Source organism: Hydra viridissima, unplaced genomic scaffold (genome assembly GCF_058129835.1).
Source record: "Hydra viridissima isolate aposymbiotic clone 2 unplaced genomic scaffold, HvirCarnegie_v1 scaffold_9, whole genome shotgun sequence".
NCBI lineage: Eukaryota > Metazoa > Cnidaria > Hydrozoa > Anthoathecata > Hydridae > Hydra > Hydra viridissima.
Genome location: NW_028324308.1, coordinates 567,262 through 590,452, shown reverse-complemented (window position 1 = coordinate 590,452; position 23,191 = coordinate 567,262). Strand labels below are relative to the sequence as shown.

General features: G+C 30.6%; 2 protein-coding genes and 1 pseudogene across 7 annotated transcripts; 1 reads left to right on the top strand and 2 right to left on the bottom strand.

Moving 5' to 3' along the window:
• Positions 1-4,401: 4,401 nt before the first annotated feature.
• On the bottom strand, positions 4,402-22,682 carry LOC145185180 (uncharacterized). Of its 6 annotated transcripts, none has more exons than XM_090097186.1 (4): positions 22,552-22,653; positions 10,312-10,454; positions 8,979-9,031; positions 4,402-7,407 (listed from the first exon to the last, which is right to left on the bottom strand). In XM_090097186.1, exons 2-4 carry the CDS (start codon positions 10,338-10,340, stop codon positions 4,565-4,567), a joined length of 2,925 nt encoding a protein of 974 aa, XP_089953312.1. In that variant the 5' UTR covers positions 10,341-10,454; positions 22,552-22,653; the 3' UTR covers positions 4,402-4,564. The 6 variants fall into 6 exon arrangements, with proteins under 6 accessions (XP_089953312.1, XP_089953311.1, XP_089953313.1 ...); XM_090097185.1 differs by lacking the exon at positions 22,552-22,653 and adding an exon at positions 10,579-10,653; XM_090097187.1 differs by lacking the exon at positions 22,552-22,653 and adding an exon at positions 10,579-10,622 and having other exon boundaries at positions 8,979-10,122.
• LOC149883500 (zinc finger MYM-type protein 1-like) lies at positions 19,180-22,893 on the bottom strand. The gene has a single exon (XM_090097192.1). It carries the CDS (start codon positions 22,864-22,866, stop codon positions 22,066-22,068), a length of 801 nt encoding a protein of 266 aa, XP_089953318.1. The 5' UTR covers positions 22,867-22,893; the 3' UTR covers positions 19,180-22,065.
• Positions 19,648-22,334, top strand: LOC149883501 (uncharacterized; annotated as a pseudogene).
• Positions 22,894-23,191: the final 298 nt, after the last annotated feature.

The window sequence follows — 23,191 nt, the reverse complement described above, 5'->3', positions numbered from 1 at the left end:
TCACCTTATTATGATAAACTGGCTAAGGAATAGTATGAATAACATGATCAGAACATTGTGCCTGAAATAGTTTATTATCCAGACTGCCCAGAATTCAAAGTTTTTGCAATATACAGGGCATTCATTAAATGAAAAATGAAAAAGTCAAAAACACTGTACAGAGACATTAAAGATCTAAAAACAACATGAAAAAAACATCAAGTTGTTATGATTTTACTTATAATGGTCACCATACGGTTGTTATGTGCAGGCTTATTGTGGCCTCCATGAGCAAATGTTTGAAATTTGATAAGATGTCAGTAGGAATAAATTAATTTTCTTAAAATACTTCATCTTTACATCTACTTTTTCGTCTCTCTTTCATTTAATATAATAGTTATTATTTAGTAATAGCTTTAATTTAGTAATATTCAGTCGATGTACACTTCGATAATTTCCATTATCCACTTGTACAACTAGTGACATGTGGTACGATTAGAAAATCCAAAGTTTTTTTATAAGCTTCCAGCGTCGCACCTAACACGACTAAATCCTTTTAGCTGTTATTTAGTCGCAAACATCGTTATTATTTAGTCGCAAACATCGTTAACGACACTTTGAGATGTAAAGAAGATTAGCGAAGTAAAAGTTTTTTTTTTTTTGTCTGGTGAAGCCATGTAATCAAATTGATATTTTTGCTTGACAAGATCAGGTTGTGATCAAATAACAAATGTTGAAAAGCTAATGAAGAGGTAATAATTATGCGAAATGAGTCTCTTCTGCTGTTGGTAAAAAAAATAAATTATAAAGATCAGTAAATAAAAACATCAGTAACAAGCAAACAATCTTGTATGGCCAATTTTTTAGGATTGCTTGTTGACCTGTTTTTAAGAGTTTTAAACTGGCTTACGAAATTTCAGATTTTTAAATATTTTGCAGCTGTTTCAAGCAAAATAAAAATGATTTTCTAGTTTGAAAGTTTTACATGAAAATATGTTAAACCAGTTGTCTTGTTGCTATGTTTATCTTTTTATTTTTGGTTTTTACTTGAAAATGAATTTAATGCTCCACTTAATCTTTATACTTCATTTTCTGTGTAATATACTTGGTATATGTTAACCCAGTGTATTTTAAAACCTTAAAAATATAAATACTTGAAAATATAATACTTGCAGGTACATACATACATACATACATACATACATACATACATACATACATACATACATACATACATACATACATACATACATACATACATACATACATACATACATACATACATACATACATACATACATACATACATATATACATACATACATACATACATACATACATACATACATACATACATACATACATACATACATACATACATACATACATACATACATACATACATACATACATACATACATACATACATACATACATACATACATACATACATACATACATACATACATACATACATACATACATACATACATACATACATACATACATGCATGCATACATACATACATACATCTAAGTTGTATGATTTATAGTATGTTGTGTGAATTGTTTTATGTTGTTTATTTTTCAATTAGTTCTATAAGTTTTGTGAAATTTTCATTTTTCAGCAAATAATAATAAAAAGTTAGACAAGTTTTTTAAGTACGATGAAAAGTTGCAAAATCCAAATGTTTTTCAACAATTATTTGTCTTTAGTGAAACTTGAAGTTTTAGTTAGTTGTGGGTCTAAAAAAAACCTATAAAAATGTAAGAGAGAAATTTTTAAAATTTCCTCCATTTAATCTTTTTTTATCGATTATATGATAACTACGTTAGATTGTGTATAAAATACAAGGTGCTGGATAAACACTGACAAACCTTGTTTCTCATAGAACAATGAAAAATAAATATTAGTCTTCAAAATGGGAGATTATAGTATTAAGCAAAAGTAAGAAATGATGATATTAAATACTAATTAATCTTTTTTTTTTTTTTACAAATGATTGATCAATTTTAATAATTAATTGTATTAAATCTCACAATAAGGTTTTGCTAAATTTCACTCTTTCATTCAGCTTCTCTATTGTTAATTTTTAGAAAATACTTAGGAAAACTTTTGTAAATTGAGAAAGGCAGATATATGCAAGGTTATGTAAAGCACATGGTGGATCGGACTGATGGCAGGGACAGTAAACCTTATTTTAATACAGTTTAAAAGACAATCTTTGATAGTGTTGTGACCAAAACTAAAAATTGTAACTAACTTAACAAAAAAAACCGTAACTAAATTTAGTTGACTAACTTTTTAGCGTAACTAAAAATAGTCGACTAACATTTTAGTCTAACTAAATTTAATCAACTAAATTTTTAATTTGCGAAAAATATATTGTTACTGTTACCCAAAAAATACTTTTTTAAAATCTTGTTATGCGTTAGTTGTGAAGTGGTTTGAGCGCCATGTTTTTAATTAAAAATTGCTGTAAGTTACAATTTACATCTCCAGGGCATCTGTTTCAAGGTTTGCGACATATACACTTGGAATTTTGTAATAAAACTTATCTAATTTGTTCCTCGTAATTATTAAGTACTAGTTTTAAATTTCAACGAAAAGCGGTTCAGATCTGGATTTTTTCAATTTCTAATAAAATTGAATTACAAATTAAAAAACACATGTAAAACTAATTTTTTTTAAAAAAAAAAACGGTGCCATGTTTTTGAAAGGTGTGTAATGTGCAGAAGCATTCTCGGATTTCCTTTATATAATACCTGCAATAATACCTGCAATAATACCTGCAATAATACCTGCAATAATACCTGCAATAATACCTGCAATACCTGCAATGATTTTTTGAGGTAAAAATACGCAATTTATTTCGTTCAATACTCATAATAACGCAGTTGTTTACAGTGACAACAATAAGATTGAAACAGTTAGGCAAATAATGTTTTTTATTATTTCTATATTGTGTAATTGAATACATATCTTTTTCAACTCTCAACTTTGTTTTTTCTTTTAAAAATTGTTATTAAAATGCTAGTAACTAATTATGTTTTCGGTATAAAATATCAGCTGTTTTTGACGGAGTGGTTCTGCTACCAAACCAATTTTTATTTAATTCAATTAAAGAAAATTTGGGGCAATACTAGGTACAAACAAAACAATTTTATTACCTAATTGTCACAAACTAAATTAGGTATTTTAAATTTCCTAAATAAAATAAATTTTGATGAATATCTTTAAATTGATTTATTTGTCATAATTCATATTTTGTTCATATAATTTCATGGTATAGGTTACTCAGATTTTTTTAGCACTAAATTTTGTTTTAGTCAACTATTTTTAGTTAGACTTAAAAGTTAGTCGACTAAATTTAGTTATACTAAAAAGTTAGTTGACTAAATTTAGTTAGACTAAGAAGTTAGTCGACTAAGTTTAGTTAGACTAAAAAGTTAGTCGGCTAATTTTATTTAGACTAAAACTAACCTTAACTCCCACCCCTAATCTTTAACTGTATATTGTTTTAGAAAGAAAATCTCTTTTACTATCTTATGTTTATCTATCAATTTTTATTTCTTAAGCTAAAGTAAGTTATTATCCCCTGATTTGTTAGAGTCAAAGGATTAGGATGTAACCTATGCTTGAGGTAATGAAAAGCGGAAAAATAAAAACATCAGGATAAATATACACCAATGTCGACCTTCAGCCTTTTTGTATTATAGGCGAGTGACAAATGCCTCTTAGAAGTCAGAAGACTTATTTAGGCTAAAATTAGTATAATCTATTACCGCGCGAAGTTCGAATTTCGCAAAAAAAAAAAAAAAAAAAAAAAGCAAAAAAAGGTTGAAGATTTTCATTCATGTCGAAGAAAGATACTTTTACAGAAAATCTAGTGAATTGTCAAATATATTTTTTCCAGAGTTTCGTGAAGCAAGAAAAGGCATTTCTGAGCAGTTTTCTCAAAAAACATGGAAAATTTTTTGGAACCTCAAGTTCATTAACAACATCCACCTTATGATAGGTAAATATAAACATTTATATTTACCTGCTTTTTTTTTAATCTTTTATCGGCTATTTCTGCAAAAGTAATGTCGGCCTTTGAAAACCGTTACTCAACATCAAGTTCATGTGACCAATCCCGCGAGATAAAAACAAGTCACACGCGTTTAAACAAAAATAACACGAAAAAAAAACGAAATTTTCTCAGACTGGCCTTAAATCACGCGAGTCTGCGTTTCATATTTTTCAAACTAATTATGAAAATATTTTTTGTGCACTTAAGAAAGTTTTTTTGTGTATTTTATCAAACAGTTTACATTTTTTATGTATTTTATCAAACAGTTTGCCATGTTATCTTTTTGTAACAAATGTTTACATATGAGTGATCTTAAATTAAAGTTTGTATTTTATCAACTGCAAAATAATTTTTATAGATTTCTTGTATTTTTCAGTTTGATACAAACAGTTGTTATGCTATGCTTTGTATCCAATGATCAATGACAATTATTAATGATCCAACTGATGGATGATTTAAACCTAAAATGACAATTTGTAACAAATTTCTATCACTTAACTTTTTATTTTCAACTAGTAGTTTGCAATATCATAATTTGTATCCAACAATTGTGATTGGCTGATTCCAAAAATATCAGTTTCAATTTTATCAACATGAGAATAAATTTCTAAAGCTTTATCATATTTTCCCATTCCATACAAACAGTTTGCTTTATTTCGTTTTGTATTCAATGTTGATGGATGATTGATTTTTAAAATTTCAGTTTGTATTTTCTCAACTTGATAATAAATTTCTAAAGCTTCATTATATCTTCCATTAATCTTTAAACAGGTTGCTATATTATATCTTGTATCCAATGTTGATGGATGATTAATTCCTAGAATATCAGATTGTAATTCATCAACTTGATAATAAATTTCTAAAGCTTCATTATATTTTCCCATTCCATACAAGCAGTTAGCTATATTATGTCTTGTATCCACTGTTGATGGATGATTGATTCCTAAAATATCAGTAAGTATTTTATCAACTAGATAATTAATTTCTAATGATTCATTATACTTTCCCATTTCATACAAACAGTTTGCTATATTATGTTTTGTATCCAATGTTGATAAATGATTGATTCCTAAAAGATCAGTTTGTATTTCAACAACTTGATTATAAACTTCGAGTGCTTCATTATACTTCCCTATTCCATACAAACAGTTAGCAATATTATGTTTTATATCCAATGTTAATGGATGATTGATTCCTAAAATATCAGTATGTATTTTATCAACTGGATAATAAATTTCTAATGATTCATTATACTTTCCCATTTCATACAAACAGTTTGCTATATGATATTTTGTACACAATGTTGATGGATGATTGATTCCAAAAACATCAGTTTGAATGTTATCAACATATTTATACATTTTTAAAGCATCATTATATTTTCCCATTTCATACAAACAGTTTGCAACATCATTTTTTGTACACAATGTTGATGGATGAAGCTCTCCTAAAAAACTAGTTTGCATTTTATCAACTTGATAATAAATTTCTAAAGCTTCATTATAACTTCCCATCTTCTCCAAACAGACTGCTTTACCAATTTTTGCATCCAATGTTGATGAATGATCGATTCCTAAAATGTCAGTTTGTATTTTATCAACTTCATAATAAATTTCTAAAGCCTCATTATATTTTCCCTGTCTATAAAAACAGTTTGCTATATTATATTTTGAATCTAATGTAGATGGATGATTGATTCCTAAAATATCAGTTTTTACTTTATTGACTTTATAATAAATTTCTAAAGCTTCATTATTTTTTCCCATTCCATTCAAACAGTTTGCTATATTATGTTTTGTAGCCAATGTTGATGGATGATTAATTCCTAAATTATCAATTTGTAATTTGTCAACTTGATGATAAATTTCTAAAGCTTCATTAAAATTTCCTATTTTCTTCAAACAGGTTGCTATATTAATTTTTGTAGCCAATGTTGATGGGTGATTGATTGCCAAACTACCAGTTTGTATTTTTTCAACTTCAAAATAAATTTCTAATGCCTCATTATATTTTCCCATTCTATCCAAACTGATCGCTTTTTCATTTTTTGTATCTAAAGTTATTTGGTTGTTAGCCCCATAAGATTCTGTGTTATAACTATGAATGGCATCAAGTATGTTTAAAGCTTCTTGAAAAAAACCTTTATTTAACAAAAATGTTCGGATTTTCTTGCTCTGTTGATTGAACACTTCACACATTTTTGGTTTGTTAATACGAAACATGTGGATAAGATGGTTATAGAATTGCTTCTTATCATAAATGTGCCCCTCTGCGTCTTCCAACTGTAATCTTAAAAAATCGACGACACTTTCGTTGTATAATTTTGCTAATTCTTTGCGTTTTTGATAACATTTACACGCTAACTGTGTCATTTTGTGCATCACGTACCTTTCATTGTCATCTTCAAGACGATTAAGCAAAGAATAACTTACTAATAGTGTTATTGCTTGGTTTATCAAAAACTCTTCGTTAATATTTAAATGTTTTGAAATACCGTGAATAAACATTTTTGTAATGTGTTGACCGTCGCAATAAGCTAAATGATTTAAAATTTCTAGTGATTTTTCGTTCAATGTTTCTATTTTATTTAATGCTAAATCGATTGATATTATTGTAGACGTTATTTCAGCATCGGTTGGGATACCTTCCTCCAGCATTTCAATGGGGTTCGATCGAAAAAGATCTAAATATTCCTGCGAAGAAATATTGTTGTTGTTTATGTAGAGAATAGCTTGATTAATAGCGAGTGGATGATATTTAAGCACTTCGGCTATATCTTTTAGTTTTTCTTCGTCATCATTTGTTTTGATATATCTTTTCATGAAAAAAAACGCATCTTGATGAGTGAAAGAATTAATCTGCACTTGATTAAACGCGGCAGACCATGATTTCAATTGTGATGTTACCAAAGTAAATGCATTTTTTTTATTTGACACGTATTTTTCAAAATTCTTTACACATTCATCATCCATGTGGTCGAAGATGTATAGTGTTTTTTCTCTTTCAAAATAGTGATGTATTTTTCTAAAAACTACTTCAATATCGAACGGATCATCTTGAGAATCTTTTACGCTTAACCCTAGTTGGTGACAGAGATTAGTCATAGAAACTTGTATTTTGTCAAATGCTGCATCCACCCACACTACGCTTTCAAAATGCTCGTTGTAAATAGCTGCATACTTTCTAGCGAGCTGAGTTTTTCCAACTCCGGACATTCCAGTTAAAACCGTGATTGGTTTACCTGACTCGTTTGTTTCACAAACGTATTTGTGAATTTGATTAAGTTGATCGTCACGTGAAAAGAAGGCTTTTGTCGGTGGAAGGACACCGAAAGTTGAGTGTCGGGATATTAATTCTAAAAAAAAAACCATTTTATTTTTAAATACGCGATAACTTAGTTAAGGATTGTTTAGAAGCTATTGTTTGAGCGCACAGCATTTCACTGTCAGCTGGTTTTCTAAAAAAATTTACTTGTAACTTCAAAATGTTATTTATTTTGATGCGCTCTTTTATATTAAAGCGAGATATTTTGGTTTTATAGTTTACTTTTTTGAAATTGCTACCAGTTGTTTTATTTTAAAACTTTGTTGCGAACGCTTTTTAATTTTGTCGCTGTTTTTTTCTATTAGAAAACATGTTTCGCAGCCCCTTTCTTAATTTGAAAACCTAAATTAGTCATTTTTTCGAAATTGAAATCTAAATATTTTGAAAGAAAAAAAAACAGAAATTTCTTTACCTAAGAAACTTAGTATAAGCGGCCGTTAAGGAAGGGGAAGGGGGGGGGGGAAAGTTTCTTTTGCTATACATTTAACTGCTACAAAAAAGTGAAAGAGAATTTTTAAAATATAGTTGCTATGTTTATAAACTCTTTCCTGTAGTGTTTTGAATTTTTGATGGGATTTTTTGTATATTTGTTATTCTTCAACTTTTTACTTTTTTGTCTATGCATTTTACTACCATCTCAAAAAAATACTCTTCAGGAAAACTGTGCACAAGGGTGGCATAAAATCATAAAATCTACTTCGTTTGCATTCACTGAGCCATTCGTTTGCAAAAAACTAATCTAGTTTTCAAATGCCGCCATTTTTTTGATGGATTGTCCTTGCGCCATTGGTTTAGTACATGTATAATTTATTCTTGTGTAGTTTCGAATTCTTCTTTCACCTTATCAATGACAGAGCCATAAACCGAAAGAAATCAAGCAAATTTTTCCCAAACATTAGTCTGGAAATCTGCAAGTGTCGTAAATTCACTACCGTCCATATTATTCGAATGATTATTCGAATGACAGAGATTTTTAAAGAGTACTTATATGTTATATTTCTTATATTTCTTTTTTTTTTTTTTTTTTTGTTTGTTGTAATATTGGTGAAATAAACGTGGATAGATAATTTGAGTAAAAAAATCGTAAATTTAACAATAAATGCTATCATGATATATCAAGTGGATGTTTACTGTTTATTTACATAAATATACTGCTTAAATGATAACTTCCGTGGTTTTCAAGACCACTTTTTATCCCCAAGAATGAAAAAGAATTTTGGGAAAAACCTAAAAGTGAGTGTCATAAAACAGACTTTCAAACATTGGAAAATTTGTTATGCAGAATGCCACGAATATGTGAAGCGGTTATTGTCGCTAAAGGTGACCACATAGAGGAGAGCATGTTATAAGTTAAATTAACTTATTACTTTACTTTTCATGTCACTTTAATTAACAGTAATAAAGCATATATTTCAAAAGAATTTTTTTTTAAATATTTTCCCCCATTTGCAAGTAAAATATTGAAAACATAAAAAAGAAGTGTCATTCGAATAATCATGGAGGGTTGTAAACATTTGGTGAAAATTTTTCAAGTGGCAAAGGTTTTTTTTGTAAAAATCAAATATCTATCTCATCTTGGAAACTAAAAGAATATGAAATTACCTTTCATATCATGAAACTCTTTCGCTATGTCAACTTGGTCTTCTAAAGAAATCCTACGAAAAAGAAGTCCGCTATTGGTATTGACAAATTCCACAAAATGCTCTTATATACATCAGCAAAAATATTTTCGTGGTTCATAAAGAAGTGCAAAAAAACTGCATGAAAATAAATCAGCAGAGTTTTAAAAGTCAAATATTCCATTTGACGTATTCCAATCTTGTATTTCAGAAACTTCAGTTGGAAATAAAATAAAACAAAGTTTTCCCAGTAAATCTCTTTTTAATTGAATTTACGTTTGTACTCCAGCAGATGCTTCATATCCATCAATTAGTTATTTAGTTACTATTCACTTGAGTTATGGGGTTTACACACCTTAAAAACAATAAATATGCTATTGATCCATCTTTCCAAAAGTAACATTTTGAAAAGAATTTCTTGCAAATTTGAATTATGCAGCAGCACCTGCATGATTGAGATCAGCTCAAGTTAAGACGTGCATCACTTTTTTGAAATAATGATTAACAAAGCATGTTAAAGAATCGCTTTGAAGTCTCAAATTGCTATAACAAGTACATTTCGAAATAAAAAACTAATTTAATTGTTTTTAAGTCAAAATGTACTTGTTGAAAGACCCAAAACGAAGTGAGGTGCCATCAGCAATCCTGGCTACTTTCTCCCATGAGTGATATAGGAAAACTGAGAAACGTTGCAAACACTTTTTTGGATCTTTTATATAATGCAAGGACCAACAGTTCTTGTGGTATTTAATACCATTAGTTTCAATCATAATTACTGCAAACTCTTGACCTTTCAAAGAATATTTTGTTTGCTCAGCTGTTCATTGGTGTACAGTTTTTTTGCTCAGCTGTTCATTGGTGCACAGTTTTTTTAGCTCAGCTGTTCATTGGTGTACAGTTTTTTTCTTCAACTTTTTAAACAGAAAATTTTTTGTTACTAGACGACGAACGACCTTAAATAAAATATTGTTGGATTCACAGTATCTTTTTAGTCAATACCAAGCTGATATTAATCTAACTAAAGTATTCTTTTTTTGTGTGTCCCATATTTATTGGAAAAAACGTGACTTTCGTTGATGAAATTAAGTCCAATGAGAACACTTCTTTTTACGCAGTTGTTACATTTCCTGAATGGTAAACAAAAATAGTACCCTAGATGTTCTTAAGGTTTATGCTTCATTCTAACTTATTTACTTCTGTAAAATCATTTTTTCCTCTTTCTGGTTTTTCTAATTACGAAACTATAACCGTTGAAGAATTAGTTGACAAGAAACACAAGCAGAACAGAAAAAGATGACGTGCAATCAATAACGTACCGATTTATTTTGTGCTCTAGTATCTCCATTATCGTTATCGTTAATGCGAACTTTATGTGAACGGCTGATTAATCGACAAAAGAAATGTTTCTACAGTTTTCTTGAACCAGCACGTTAAAGATTTAAAATTTGAAACCTTAACTCTAAATAGAAAAAATTGAACCATGTGACATCCAACCATAAAAAAAAAAAAAAAAGAAGAATAAAACAAAAACCCATATTAATTCAATGAAAAGCTTAAGTTGGTTTTATAGAACGAAAAATTACCAGACGAGCACTGCGATGAACCAAACTGAGATTGGTATAATAGTGTTTTATTTATTGAGCTTTTCTCTTTGAAATGTTTGAAGTAAACAAACTCTCCTGTATTGAGATTAAACTCTCCTGCTATTTGCTTTTTAATGTCAGATTTTTTTCTTTAATGATTATAGTCATCGATGATTTAAAACCTTCATCAAATAATAGGACTTAATCAAATTAAATTATAAAAGGATCAAATTATAATACAAAAGCGTAAAATGTATAGAACGAGGTATTCTGAATGAAACAGACGATTTCCTCTACGGAGGATCGCCTAGAAATTGGCAATCCAAACTTTTTAAAAAGTTTTTTTAAATTCAATCAGTGAGTTTTTTAAACCAACATCAACATTTGCCTTTTTCTGTTAACAATAAATAATAACGAATTTTAATTCGTTTTTATTACATATATATGTGTGCAGAGGAGTAGTTGTATATAGAGGCTTTTAAAGCAATCGAGGTTTTATGCTGCTGAGGTAAACCCTCTAAGATAACCCACAGAGGTAGCTCCTGAGGTAGTCCTCTGAGGTAAGCCTAGTGGTTAGGAACTGAGACCTGTGGCTTGGCGAACCTTCCACTCTATCCCTAGGTCAACGCTCTGGATCCTACAGCGTCTAGCACGGCTTGCAATGGAGTATATGGTGAGTTGGTGGTTAAGACTTTGAGCACGCTCTATAAATTTTTCCATTTAGAGAATATACTTATGTTAGGATACTGAACACCCATCATGGATGCTATCACGAAGCGGGACCTCATAGGTTTGCTCCGAGAAAAAATAATAACTGCCGATGAGTTTGATACCAAATCTCTTTTACCATAAAATCAGGAAACCAAGCAACAACCCGCACCAAAAACCTTATCAAAATCACCAATACCACTTAAGTTTAAGCCTAAGCCTTTATTACCACCCAAGTCTTCTCTACCACCAAAACCCAGGCCTGACTTACAGTCTTATCCTAAGGCAATCCAAGATCAAAGATTAGAGTCTGCAGATCAGACGCTAAGCAATAGAAATTTTGACCTGCTTATGGAATACTATGGGTTGACTGGGGATGAGACTGCCTTACAGACTAAGGTAATCCTTGATCAAAGACCAGAGTCTGTGGCTCAGACACCTAGCAATAAAGATCATTATGGGTTGACTAGGGATGAGAGTGATGCGATGAGCTGCTGGACGCAATGGGACCCTCCATTAGTGAAGTATTGGAGGAGATAAAGTAGAAATGGCAGAAAGTCTTGCTTATGCTTGTTGTTGAACTGGAAAAGTCAACGAACAATTACTACCATTCCGTAGGAGTAGCTATGTGTAAACGCCTAACCAAATCATTAAGCGCTCAGCCACCAATGTGAAGAATAGGGATAACAGAATCTTTGAGTGGGTTATCAGGTAAATACTCGGCTGCCTCTGACTCTGGATGCATGACTATGTACAGTCAACTTTACAGGTATTAATTTTCCGGTGAAGGTTACAGATGTAAGGAAGTTTGAGCGTCTGAACCCTGAGCTCTCAATGATCAAAAATGTATTAAGCACACGTGTAACCGCTGACTACATGTGTTTTCGAGTGTAAACCTACTGGAAGCGCACCGCAAGGATTGCCTAGGTATTTAGGAAAAATCTCAGTGGACCGTGATATCTAAAGCCGGTAAAAACAGATCAAAATTCATCAATTATTCCAAGACGATAAAAGCACCATTGATTGTCTATGCCAACTTTGAGTGCCTAAACATACCCGTAGAAGGTGCCCCAGTCAACCCTGAAAATAGCTCGACCTGTCTCTTATCGAAGCAGGTTTCTAGCAGCTACTGTTATGTAAGGGTCATCCATCGTGCGAGCTCTCGAAAAAAATAAAGGAGACGAGGATATTACTTGCATGCCGAACATGATAGAGAATAATATGTCCTTCTTTATAGAACAGCTGAAATTCATCGCCTCTACAGTTAATGAATTCCTCGCTCGATTTTCTATTGAAGAATCTGGGATTTAGGGAACTGAGGATCACGAGAAAAGGCTTGACAAAAGCTGAGTTAAGTCTTCTGCGGCACAGAGGTCTATCTATACGAGTACATTGACAGCTTTGACCGGTTTGATTAGGTTTGTCTACCACCCAAGGAGGTATTCTACTCCATCCTTACAAGGATTGGGATTAAGGATAAAGAGTATATCCACGCGCTAAACGTCTGGAAAACGCTAAGATGTAAAAGCATTGGGGATTATCACGATGTCTACCTGAAGACCAATGTAACACTTTTGGCAAAAGTGTTCAGGAAGACATCAATAAACCATTATGGTCTTGACCCTGCTCACTATTTCAGCTACCCAAAAATCTCATAGAACGCCGTGATTAAAAAGTCTGGAGTTAAGCTCAAGCTTCTTACTGATATCAATTTGTACTTACTCTTCGAGAAGAGTCTCTGTGATAGTATCTCTATGGTATCAAAAAGGTATGCCAAGGCGAATAATCCAGGGTGTCCGGACTATTATGCCTCAAAGTCAAAAAGCTATATATTCCATTTTGATGCTAATAACCTCTATGTATGGGCTATGATGCAACCACTACCAATTAGTGAATTTGAGAGGGTCCAGCCTGAGCTGGTCAAAGTCCTAGGGACAGCTGATGACGCACCTGAAGGATATGTACTCGAGGTAGACATCGAGTAACCAGAGCACCTACAGCAATATCCACGATGATTATCCTCTAGCCTTCGAAGCCCTGATAGTATCCGAAGATTGGCTCAGCGAATAGCAGAGAAATCTGATCGGAAAGCTTCAGGGTGATTATAAGGGATGCAAAAAGTTTGTACCAAAACTTCGTAACAAGGATTGGTATATCGTACACTATTCGACCCTCGTAATCCGGTAACATACAGGTCAAACTCCTCTCTATTCTCATAGATCAGGTCTATTAGATTATCTTGTGGGATTTTTTGAGCTTTTTTGAAAAAGACTTGAATCAGTGGGACAATCCAAGCCTACCAAAACTCTCTAGGCACCAATGTTGATGCAAGCCTAGTATCATCGTTCCTCGAACCTATGTTCACTAATGTAGTGCCAGACAAGATCCGTGATTATGCGCTAGTCTATTCATCCCTAGGAATTTGCGGATTAGCAGCTTCCATGATCCGATGATCAACTGACTTGAAGGGGTAAAAAAAAACTCAAAAATAGGGCTTTAGCGGATTAGTCACGAGAAAACGAGCACGCGCTCAAATTGGTAAAGCACAAATACTTTTGAAATAAGTCGTGTTCAGGTTATTTAAGAGAGGAGACTAGCTGACTCTATAGTAGTATTATAAAAAGTAAGTACTCTTACCATTTTAAGTGGACTCGAGACTCTGATGAGGACAAATAGTAATTTTAAGAGGTACGCGGCGTCTAAGCAGTTAGGCACTTTGTAGAAGAGAAAGTTTCATTAGTGGTTTCAATTTTTAAAAGGTGGCGCCATCTTAAGCTAAAGGTTTAGGAGTTAAAATGTCTAGGAGTCTACCGTTACACAAACCATACACGAACTACACACCAACCATACACCCACATAACAGAGGGCAACCCAGCAACCCAATCATAAAAACCAAAACACACTAATATAACGAAACAATACAAACATCCCGAAAGGCTAAACAATATCTCCACGCTAAACAACATCTCTGCGCTAATCAAAAACAACAGCCACAAGATAATCCCCGCCCTCACAATATGATTGACGTTTCATATTCAGAGGATCTTTTCGATTAATTTCGGAACATTCCTTTTTCTCGACTTCTTATTATAAAGCGTTTGTAAAGAGTTTTGGGTTTTGAAGGATTGTGTGTAGGGATGTAAATATGCTTAAATGCTCCGAAAGTGATAGTTATCTGATTTAATTTTACTTTTCGTGTTCGTTTTTTACACACGAATTTTTCTTCTAATTCTGATAATGACACGTGGATATGTTCACTTCTATCTTATAGAAAAACATATCCGTTAATATTACCAGCCTCATTCTTATTAATACGTTAAATACGTTTTAAGAAAAAACCCATCCACACCAAACCTTTTCAGTAGTATGCTTTTGTTTGCTTTAGTAAAAAAAAAAAATTAATTGTTAAATGAAGTTATAAAAAAGCTAGACTTAATTAAATTTTTACATTACTTTTACGAAAATCATCGCAAGAAGCTTATAAAAAACTTGTTCATAGGATCTCTATCTGAATCTCATCAAATCTAATTTAAAAAAATCAATATTATGGATTTAACACTCTTTTGAACAAATTTTATTCATTTGCTAACTTTATCAATTAACTTAATAAAAATTCTTCCAATGGATTCCTCAATCACATTTTTAATCATACATTGGATGAAGAAATTTCCGATTAATAGTTATCTAAAATATATTATATGCAATATAATCGGCTTTTAAAAAATTAATCTAAATAGTCTTAGTATCTACAACCTTCCTTCGTTCTGCGTTTCATATTTCATCGCTCTGCGTTTCATATTTTTCAAACTGATTACTAAAATATTTTTTATGCACAAAAATTGAATGAAGGATTCCCGAAATATCACTTTGTATTTGATCAACTTGATAATAAATTTCTAAAGCTTCATAATATTTTACCACATTCTTGAAACAGTTTGCCATGTCATTTTTTTTGTAACAAATGTTTATATATGAGTGATCTTAAATTATAAATTTGCATTTTATCAACTTCAAAAAGAATTTATGTAAATTCCTTATATTTTCGAGTTTCATAAGAACAGTTGATTTGTGTCCAATGATTAATGATCCAACTGATGGATGATTTAAACCTAAAATGACAATTTGTATCTTATAAAAACTTTCTATTACTTGATTGACTTTTTTATTTACAACTAATAGTTTGCTATATTATATTTTGTATCCAACATAGTTTATCCAACATCATCCAACAAGATTTTTGATTGATGGTTGATTCCCAAAATGTCAGTTTCAATTTTATTAACATGATAATATATTCCTAAAGCTTCATCATATTTTCCCATTCCATACAAACAGTTATCAATATTATGTTTTATATCCAATTCTAATTGATGATTTATTCCAAAAAAATCAGTTTGAATGTTATCGACATAGCCATACATTTCTAAAGCATTATTATATTTTCCCATTTCATACAAGCCGTTTGCAACATCATTTTTTGTAACATCAACATCAGTTTGCAACATCATTTTTTGATAATTTTAATAAAATACTAAAAGCCTTTTCCTTGTCATGTCAATGTAGGTTTGTCTTCTGCCTTATCTAAATGGACTGTTGCTTCTTGATTTTTATTCAAGTACTCAGCCCTCTTCTCCTTTTGCTCAGCTGTAACTTTAGTAAATTTTCCAAAGTTCTTAGGATGTTTGGTCTTCAAATGATACAAATTATCGATCAAAATCAAGCGCGTAAACGAAATAAATGAGGTATAGTAAATGCGTCTATTTTTTTCAGTGGCTGTATTAATGAGTTTTTAATTTTAATTGTAGTTTGCGTACAATCTGTTGTGATTTCAATATAATATTAGCACCATTATATTAAAATGAGTTTTAAAAATCACTTAAGAATAAAATGCTGGAAGAAAAATAACGCACAAGTATTTGGAAAATTCTAATTGAAGCTACAATTCCATAGCAAAAGATTTGCTAATACATCCTTCAACCATTAGAATCCACTATTAGAAAAAGTTAATCAATCAAAATCTGGCGGTGGAAGAGAGAGGGTTTTAAAGATAAAAGAATGCTTAGAAACCTTGCAAATGGTTTCGAGATTCACCTGTTCCCTCATTTAGTGAACGCGTAAAATAGTACAAATTTTCTGATCGTTATGTTGCAAAAGTTCGAAATAAATGTGCTCTTCATTCTTTCAAAAGGACCAAAGCTTTGAAAAAATCAGCACAAGTTTAAAACAGAAACTCTGATCAAGTGGTATTAGTTCAAACTTCTACATCATTTGTTTAATAAGACTGTTTAGGATAAAATTGACAAATTATTAAACAAACTCACACGTTGACAGATTGTTAAACAAACTACATCAATGTAAAAGAAATTAGTTGTTGGCACGAACAGATTTTATCATTTTTTCAAGACGAACGTATCATTTTTTTTGAATTTATCATTTTTTCAAGACGTAAATTTTTTAAACTTTTTTCGTTTTAAACGAAGCCCGTCAATAACAAAATAGACCTGTAAGGAGAATTTTAAAACTACTTGAAATGATAATCATGATCGTCATTACATTTACTACAAAACTTCCTTTTTAATTTGGCAAAAAAATACCAAATTAAAAAGGAAGTTTTGTAGTAAATGTAATGACGATCATGATTATCATTTCAAGTAGTTCAGGAAAAAAAGTTTTGAGTGAAAATCTGAAAAAGCTTCGTAAAAATATCCTTTTAAGATTCTTTCTTCAAATCTCCTCATTAAATTTTGTATAAACTTTCTTCTGTAAAATTCTTGTTTAAATTAGTATTAAATTATTTTTATTAAATTATTAATTTTTTAAAATTATTTATTAGTATTAAATTATTAATTAGTATTAAATTATTATTCTTCAAATTTTTTCTCTAAATCATTAAATTTTAACTTATTTCTCGGTAAAATTTTGTTAAAAGATTTTTTTAAAACTTTTTAAACTTTCACTTTAAATTCCTACTTTAAATTTTTTTCTGAGATTTTACTGTAAAATATACTATAAATTTTACTATAAATTTTACTATAAATTTTATCTTTAAAAGTCCCCTTAAAATTTCTAATTTAAATTTTTTGTTTTTTATTTCGTCCATGAATATCCTTTTTAAACTTGAATTTTACACTTCTAACTAACATCAACCTAAATGAAATATTAGATAATTTATTTAACTGAAGTGTATTTTTATAAATTTTCCATCTTTATTTATTTCTAGGAAACAGTAAAATTTTTCACTAGTTATGTATAATCTTTTTCTAAAAAAGTCATAAAAGGTCAAACAAAACAAAAATAGAAATAAATGTAAGGAATTAGGAAAAAGTATTCTGATTGAAGGAAAGATGGCATATAATCTGACTGTAATATTCTTCTAAATAAATGAAAAGCTAAAAGAGGTTTTTTTCAGTGTTCTACAAATGTTTACTGTTGAAATCCACTAAGTATGAATGTGTTTTTAAGAGTCACACTGACCCTTTGCAGCTGAAGAGAGGATCTCTGAAAGATGGAAATCTTTTCAGTATAACTGTCATTAAGATCATTCCCAAAGCAAGCTGACACTACAGATTCAAACTTTCTTAGTGTGTCAATGATTGGAAATACTTCAAAAGCACAATGGTTCTAATGAGGCCTTTGCAAAAGTTTTTTCAAAAAGCTTGTGATACTCGTTCCCTGCAAACTGACCATGGAACATGGACATGGAAAGACTGGTATTTGATTTAAAGTGAGATTGCCAATCCTGTGCTTTTGACCACAATTCCTTTAGGGCTTTGAATAAGTGGTTCACAACACCAAGGAGAAGATGGAGATCCATTAAGGGAACCACATCTGAAAGAAGTATTAAGTTAGGGACTGACAGCAGAGCCTCACGAATAAAACATTTAAATAGCTTGACTTGGATTTTTTTTTTACTTGAATCTTTACCTGAATTTTTGAACGCTACGAAGCACTTTCGAAGATTTGAATGTCTGCAAATGTCTGAAGACAACTTTTCTTGGGCAGATTTCATGAATCGGTGTTGCACCATGTATATGAATGAGCATGGGACTGTAGGCCACACAGAATGTTGGTAAGCTTCATGTCGCAAGAGACAATTCAAAATTGTCTTGGTGGATAGGTTTGAGCAGTGTATTGATGTTTTCATAGTTTTCAGCAATACCTTCATTAATAGTAACCATCTTTTGCTGATTGAATTGTCACGAACATTAATCCCTCTGGATGATTTATTCGGAAGTTCAAGTTGTGGCTTTCTTCAATTCAGTTCAAAACTTAAACTTCGCATTTATTTTAATTCCTATTTAAAAGTTCATATTTATAATTTTAATTAAAATTTCTACTTTGAAGTTCAAATTAAATTTCTAAAATCAAATTTTAATCTCTAATATAAAGTTCTAATATCATATTTCTAAATTAAATTTCTAATTTAAGTTTCTAATTTATATTTCTAATTTCAAGTTTTTCTTTAAAGTTTTTTTTTTAAATTTTTTAATAAGTGTTTCTAGTTTAAACTTCTGATTTAAATTTCTAAAATATGTTTCTAATTAAAATTTTTAAGTTATATCATTAATTTAAATTTCTATTTGAGACATGTGCGCCGGCAGGTAAGGGCAAGAGGAAGGGGAGCAGTTGCCCCTCACCGAGTTTTACGTAGGGGAGAATTACACACGCAAAAATATTAGCCCGTATTTCGACCCGCTTTAAAGTTTTTTGTAAAGTTTTGTTAAATGTGTAAGTCTCCCGCTAAAAAAAACTATTTCTCGTAAGAGAGTCTTCCCTTTGTGAACTTTTTTTCAAACTGTAAGTCTCCCTTTATTGAAATTATTTACTTTGAATGTGTAAGTCTACCTCTTAGAATAAATAGCTCTTGTAAGATAAAGTTTTTTTTATGTGAAGTTTTTTTTAATTTGTAAGTCTTTCTTTATTAAAATTTTTTATTCCAAAGGATGCCTTCTATTTCTGAAGTTTTTTACTTAAATGCGCAAGTCTTCCCTTAATGAAATTGTTTTTTGTGAAAGTAAGTCCCAGTTATGCATTTAATTTAAATGAGCTAGTCTCCACTTATGTATTTTTAAGTAAGTCTTCCTCAGCTTTTGTATCTTATTTAGTAATAATTCATACACTTTATAGATTTTTCACTAGTTTTCTAAATTAGTGAAAATATCTTAATATTTTGTTTATATGTTTGCTTCTAAAATGTTTAATAATATTAATAATCTAAATTTACATTTATTTGTTGTACAGCATGTTTGGTCAATCCCCTAACTAGTTTATCTGATGTTCAATCAAGCATGAGGAAAACATCTAGGTGATGTATTTGTTAAATAATAGAATCTTGAGTATAATTGTTTTGAAATTACTTTAATGAAGTGCTTTTTTATTTTTACATGCTCCACTTGTATGAGATCATTTACAAGAAAGATAGTATGAAAAGGCATATATTCCTTATGCATATGACCATATTTTCTGATGAGCAGTGCAGAGATAAAAGAACTCATTGTTTTTATCAAAACTGCAACCAGGTGTTTTTTCAAAAAATCAAGTTGATTAAACACATAGAGGAATATCATAAAGGTGTATTTCCAACAGAAACCTATAAATTTTCCTCACAATCAGAATTCTTAGCATGGAAAGAAAAAGAAGAGGCTAATAATTATGTATTTTTCAGTAAACAAACTGGAAGTAAAGATAGCAGCAAAGAAACAAAAACAAGTTATTTCATTTGTCAAATTGATGGTCATTCAAAGCCACACTGCTCTCGAACAGAACCAGCAAGAAAAACAAATAAAAGATATTTCAGAGGTAGTGTTAAATCTGATGCTTTCTGCCCTGCTAGGATGATTGTTAACATAAAAAAAGATGGAACCACAAATGTGAGTTACATAAAAACTCACAATCATACTATTTCTGTTACTAATACTATGTATCAGCCTATCCCAGATAATGTAAAAAATAACATCTCTGCTAAGCTATCTATTGGTGTACCTGTAAATCAGGTTTATCATGATCTAAGGGAGAGTTTCGGAGACAGAAAATTAATGGAGATGATGTTGTTCTCACTAAATCCAATCTTCTTACAAAAAAGAACATTTCTGATATTAACAGAGTTATAAAAAAGGGATGTCGACTTCACCCTGATGATAGTACTTCAACTTATTTACTAGTTCAAAAATTAATGCGTGAAGAGTTTAATAGCATTTTTGTTTTCAAACCACAAGGGCAGGAAACTATTATTGGGCCTAAAGTGTATGATGGTATTGATCTTAACAAGGATTCTTTTGTTATTGCAATACAAACAAAGCAGCAGCTGGAAATGTTTGAAAAACATGGGTGACAAATTGTTTGTATTAATTCAACAAATTGCACTAATCAGTATGCATTTCCTTTGGTAACTTTGCTAGTTCGTGATGATTTTAAGAGGGGCTATCCAGTAGCTTTTTTTATTTCCAATCATTCTGATGAACAAACTATAAGACCATTTTTGGAGGAAATAAAGTAGAGATGTACCATTCCAGTACAAGTTAACGCTGTTATGACAGATGATGATTGCTCAAGTTGGAATGCTTTTTCTAAAGTATTTGGAGAAACTCGTCACTTGCTATGCCAATGGCATTTAAAGCGTGCCTGGCGTGGCAAACTTCCTTTAGTTGGTTCTCAATATTTACAAGAAATTTACCAGATCCTAGATACACTGATTGATGAGAAAGATCCTATAGTTTTTACATCAATTATGAATGGCTTTGTCAAAACATACAAAAGTATATGTCCTAATTTTGTAAATTACTTTGTAACATACTATGCTACTCGACATGAAAAATGGGCTTCTTGTTATCGCAACTTTCCACATGCGGATACTGACACTAATATGTTGCTTGAATCATTTCATGACGAATTAAAAACAGTTTATATGGATAGACGACCCGATAAAAGGTTAGATGATCTAATCAAGTTACTTTTAAAAATTGCGGAAGATGATTATTGGAGACACAAAAGAGACAACATTTATCTAGGAACTATATCTCTCCCCAAAAAATTTAAAAAACGTCATGAAAAAGGAATGCTGATTTCAGACAACTGTGTTCTTAAATGTTCATCAAGTCAATACACTGTGAAAAGTCAATCGAAAGACTTAACATATAAAGTTGACATTTTGCAAGACACCTGTAAAGAACTTTTATGTTCACACTTATGTATAAATCCAGCCTGTGTTTGTTTGTGTGCACATTTATATAAGTGTAGTTGCAATGACAAGGTTAACCCTTGTAAGCATATTCATAAGCTACAATCATTCCTTATGAGAACTAAAAAAACTTCCTAAAAGAATTTTCAGTTGTATCAGAGCATGGTCAGAAGATGAAAAAGCTACAAACATTTAATAACAAGACTGAAAGGTTTAAAAAAAATGTTGATGAGTAATCTACAGCGTCGGCCTTAGCTTTTTTGACAGGTTGGGCAAAACTTGTGAACGCGCCCCTAGGTATATATGGGTGGGTTGTTACCATTAACAACGAGACCAATGCTCTAAAATGATGAACAAGAGTGCTAAAGGGAATATATAGTTTAATGCAAAGAGATCCATATTGTGCATCAAGTTTCTTATTTAATTAATTTTTTATTAAAGTTATAAACTTAGACTTTTCATGATATGGGTTTATAGAAATGAGTGACTAAATAAATAGACAACGCAACGCTGCTTTTAAAATAATAAATGTTTTTATTAAACATATAATAAATCCTCTAACTATATAAACAAGAGTTATTAAATTTTAAAATGTAACTTTTCTAGCTTTTTTTGTCCACGAAATCTCTTATCAAACTAGAAAAATCTAAATTTTCATCTATTTCTTGCTCGATTGATAACATAGATAGAGAATTAAGTCGATCTTGCAACATGGTATTTCTTAAATATGTTTTGATTAACTTCAGTTTAGAAAAACTACGTTCTCCACTAGCAACAGTAACAGGTATTGTAAGAAGAATGCGCAGAACAATCCATGTATTTGAATAAAACTCTTGTAGACAATATTTTTTAATAAAGTTCAGTACAAAAAGTGGTGTCATCTCTTTTGTATTTATTTCATTTTCAACATTGCTTAATTTATCTTTAACAAAAAACTGCACACTTATTAGTTCGTCGCATAGCAAAGCACCATCAATTTCTGATTTTGTATTTACAGTTAAATTTTCTTGTAATTGTTTACACAATTTTAAAATTTCATTCTTGATGGGCAAATTATCCAAATTAAATAAAAAACTCCATATACTTACATATTCATTAAGTTGTTCAAATCTTTCATTTATTGACGACAGACATGTATCTAATAAAGGGTTAAAAAATGTCACTTCAAGTTTCTTCTCGGGATTTTGAATTGGTTCGTCAGCAGCATTTTCATCATAATGACGTTTCACTCGTCGCACTCTTTTAAGCGGCTTAAATATTGGATCGATGTTTAAATCTTCAGCTAACTCTTTGGCATCAATCGTTGTTTGTTTAAAGCAAAACGTTCTGTAATTTTCCAAAAATGTCATGCATTTTTTCAACATTTCAGCGCACTGTATTATATCCATGTCTTTGGCTTGCATTGCTTTACTAACAACGTTTATTGGGAACAGTATATTGTACCATGCAATTAAAGAAACTAAGAAACTATAGTCTTTTAATTGTTCTGCTAATGTTTGCGCTTCGTGTGCAATATCGGGAGTTTTGGTTTCAGTTTCATATATAGTAATTAAAGCATCATGTACGCTGCTTATTTGGTATCGGATGGCTTTGAGGCTCTCAATTTTGGCTTCCCAACGAGTGTCGCATAATCGTTTAAGAGTGAAGTTTGTTGTATGACTAAGTAAAACATTCCAGCGTGAAGTTGATGCAGAAAATAATGTGAATAATCTTTGTATTATGCCAAAA

What these genes read in the sequence shown, in the direction of transcription:
- LOC145185180 (XM_090097186.1), bottom strand. Translation starts at nt 10,340, where the DNA reads ATGGAGATACTAGAGCACAAAATAAATCG. An exon ending in CTAGAGCACAAAATAAATCG is followed by an intron (nt 9,032 to 10,311) that starts GTACGTTATTGA and finishes TCTTTTTCGTAG; the next exon opens with GATTTCTTTAGAAGACCAAG. An exon ending in AGAGTTTCATGATATGAAAG is followed by an intron (nt 7,408 to 8,978) that starts GTAATTTCATAT and finishes TTTTTTTTTTAG; the next exon opens with AATTAATATCCCGACACTCA.
- LOC149883500 (XM_090097192.1), bottom strand. Translation starts at nt 22,866, where the DNA reads ATGCAAGCCAAAGACATGGATATAATACAGTGCGCTGAAATGTTGAAA.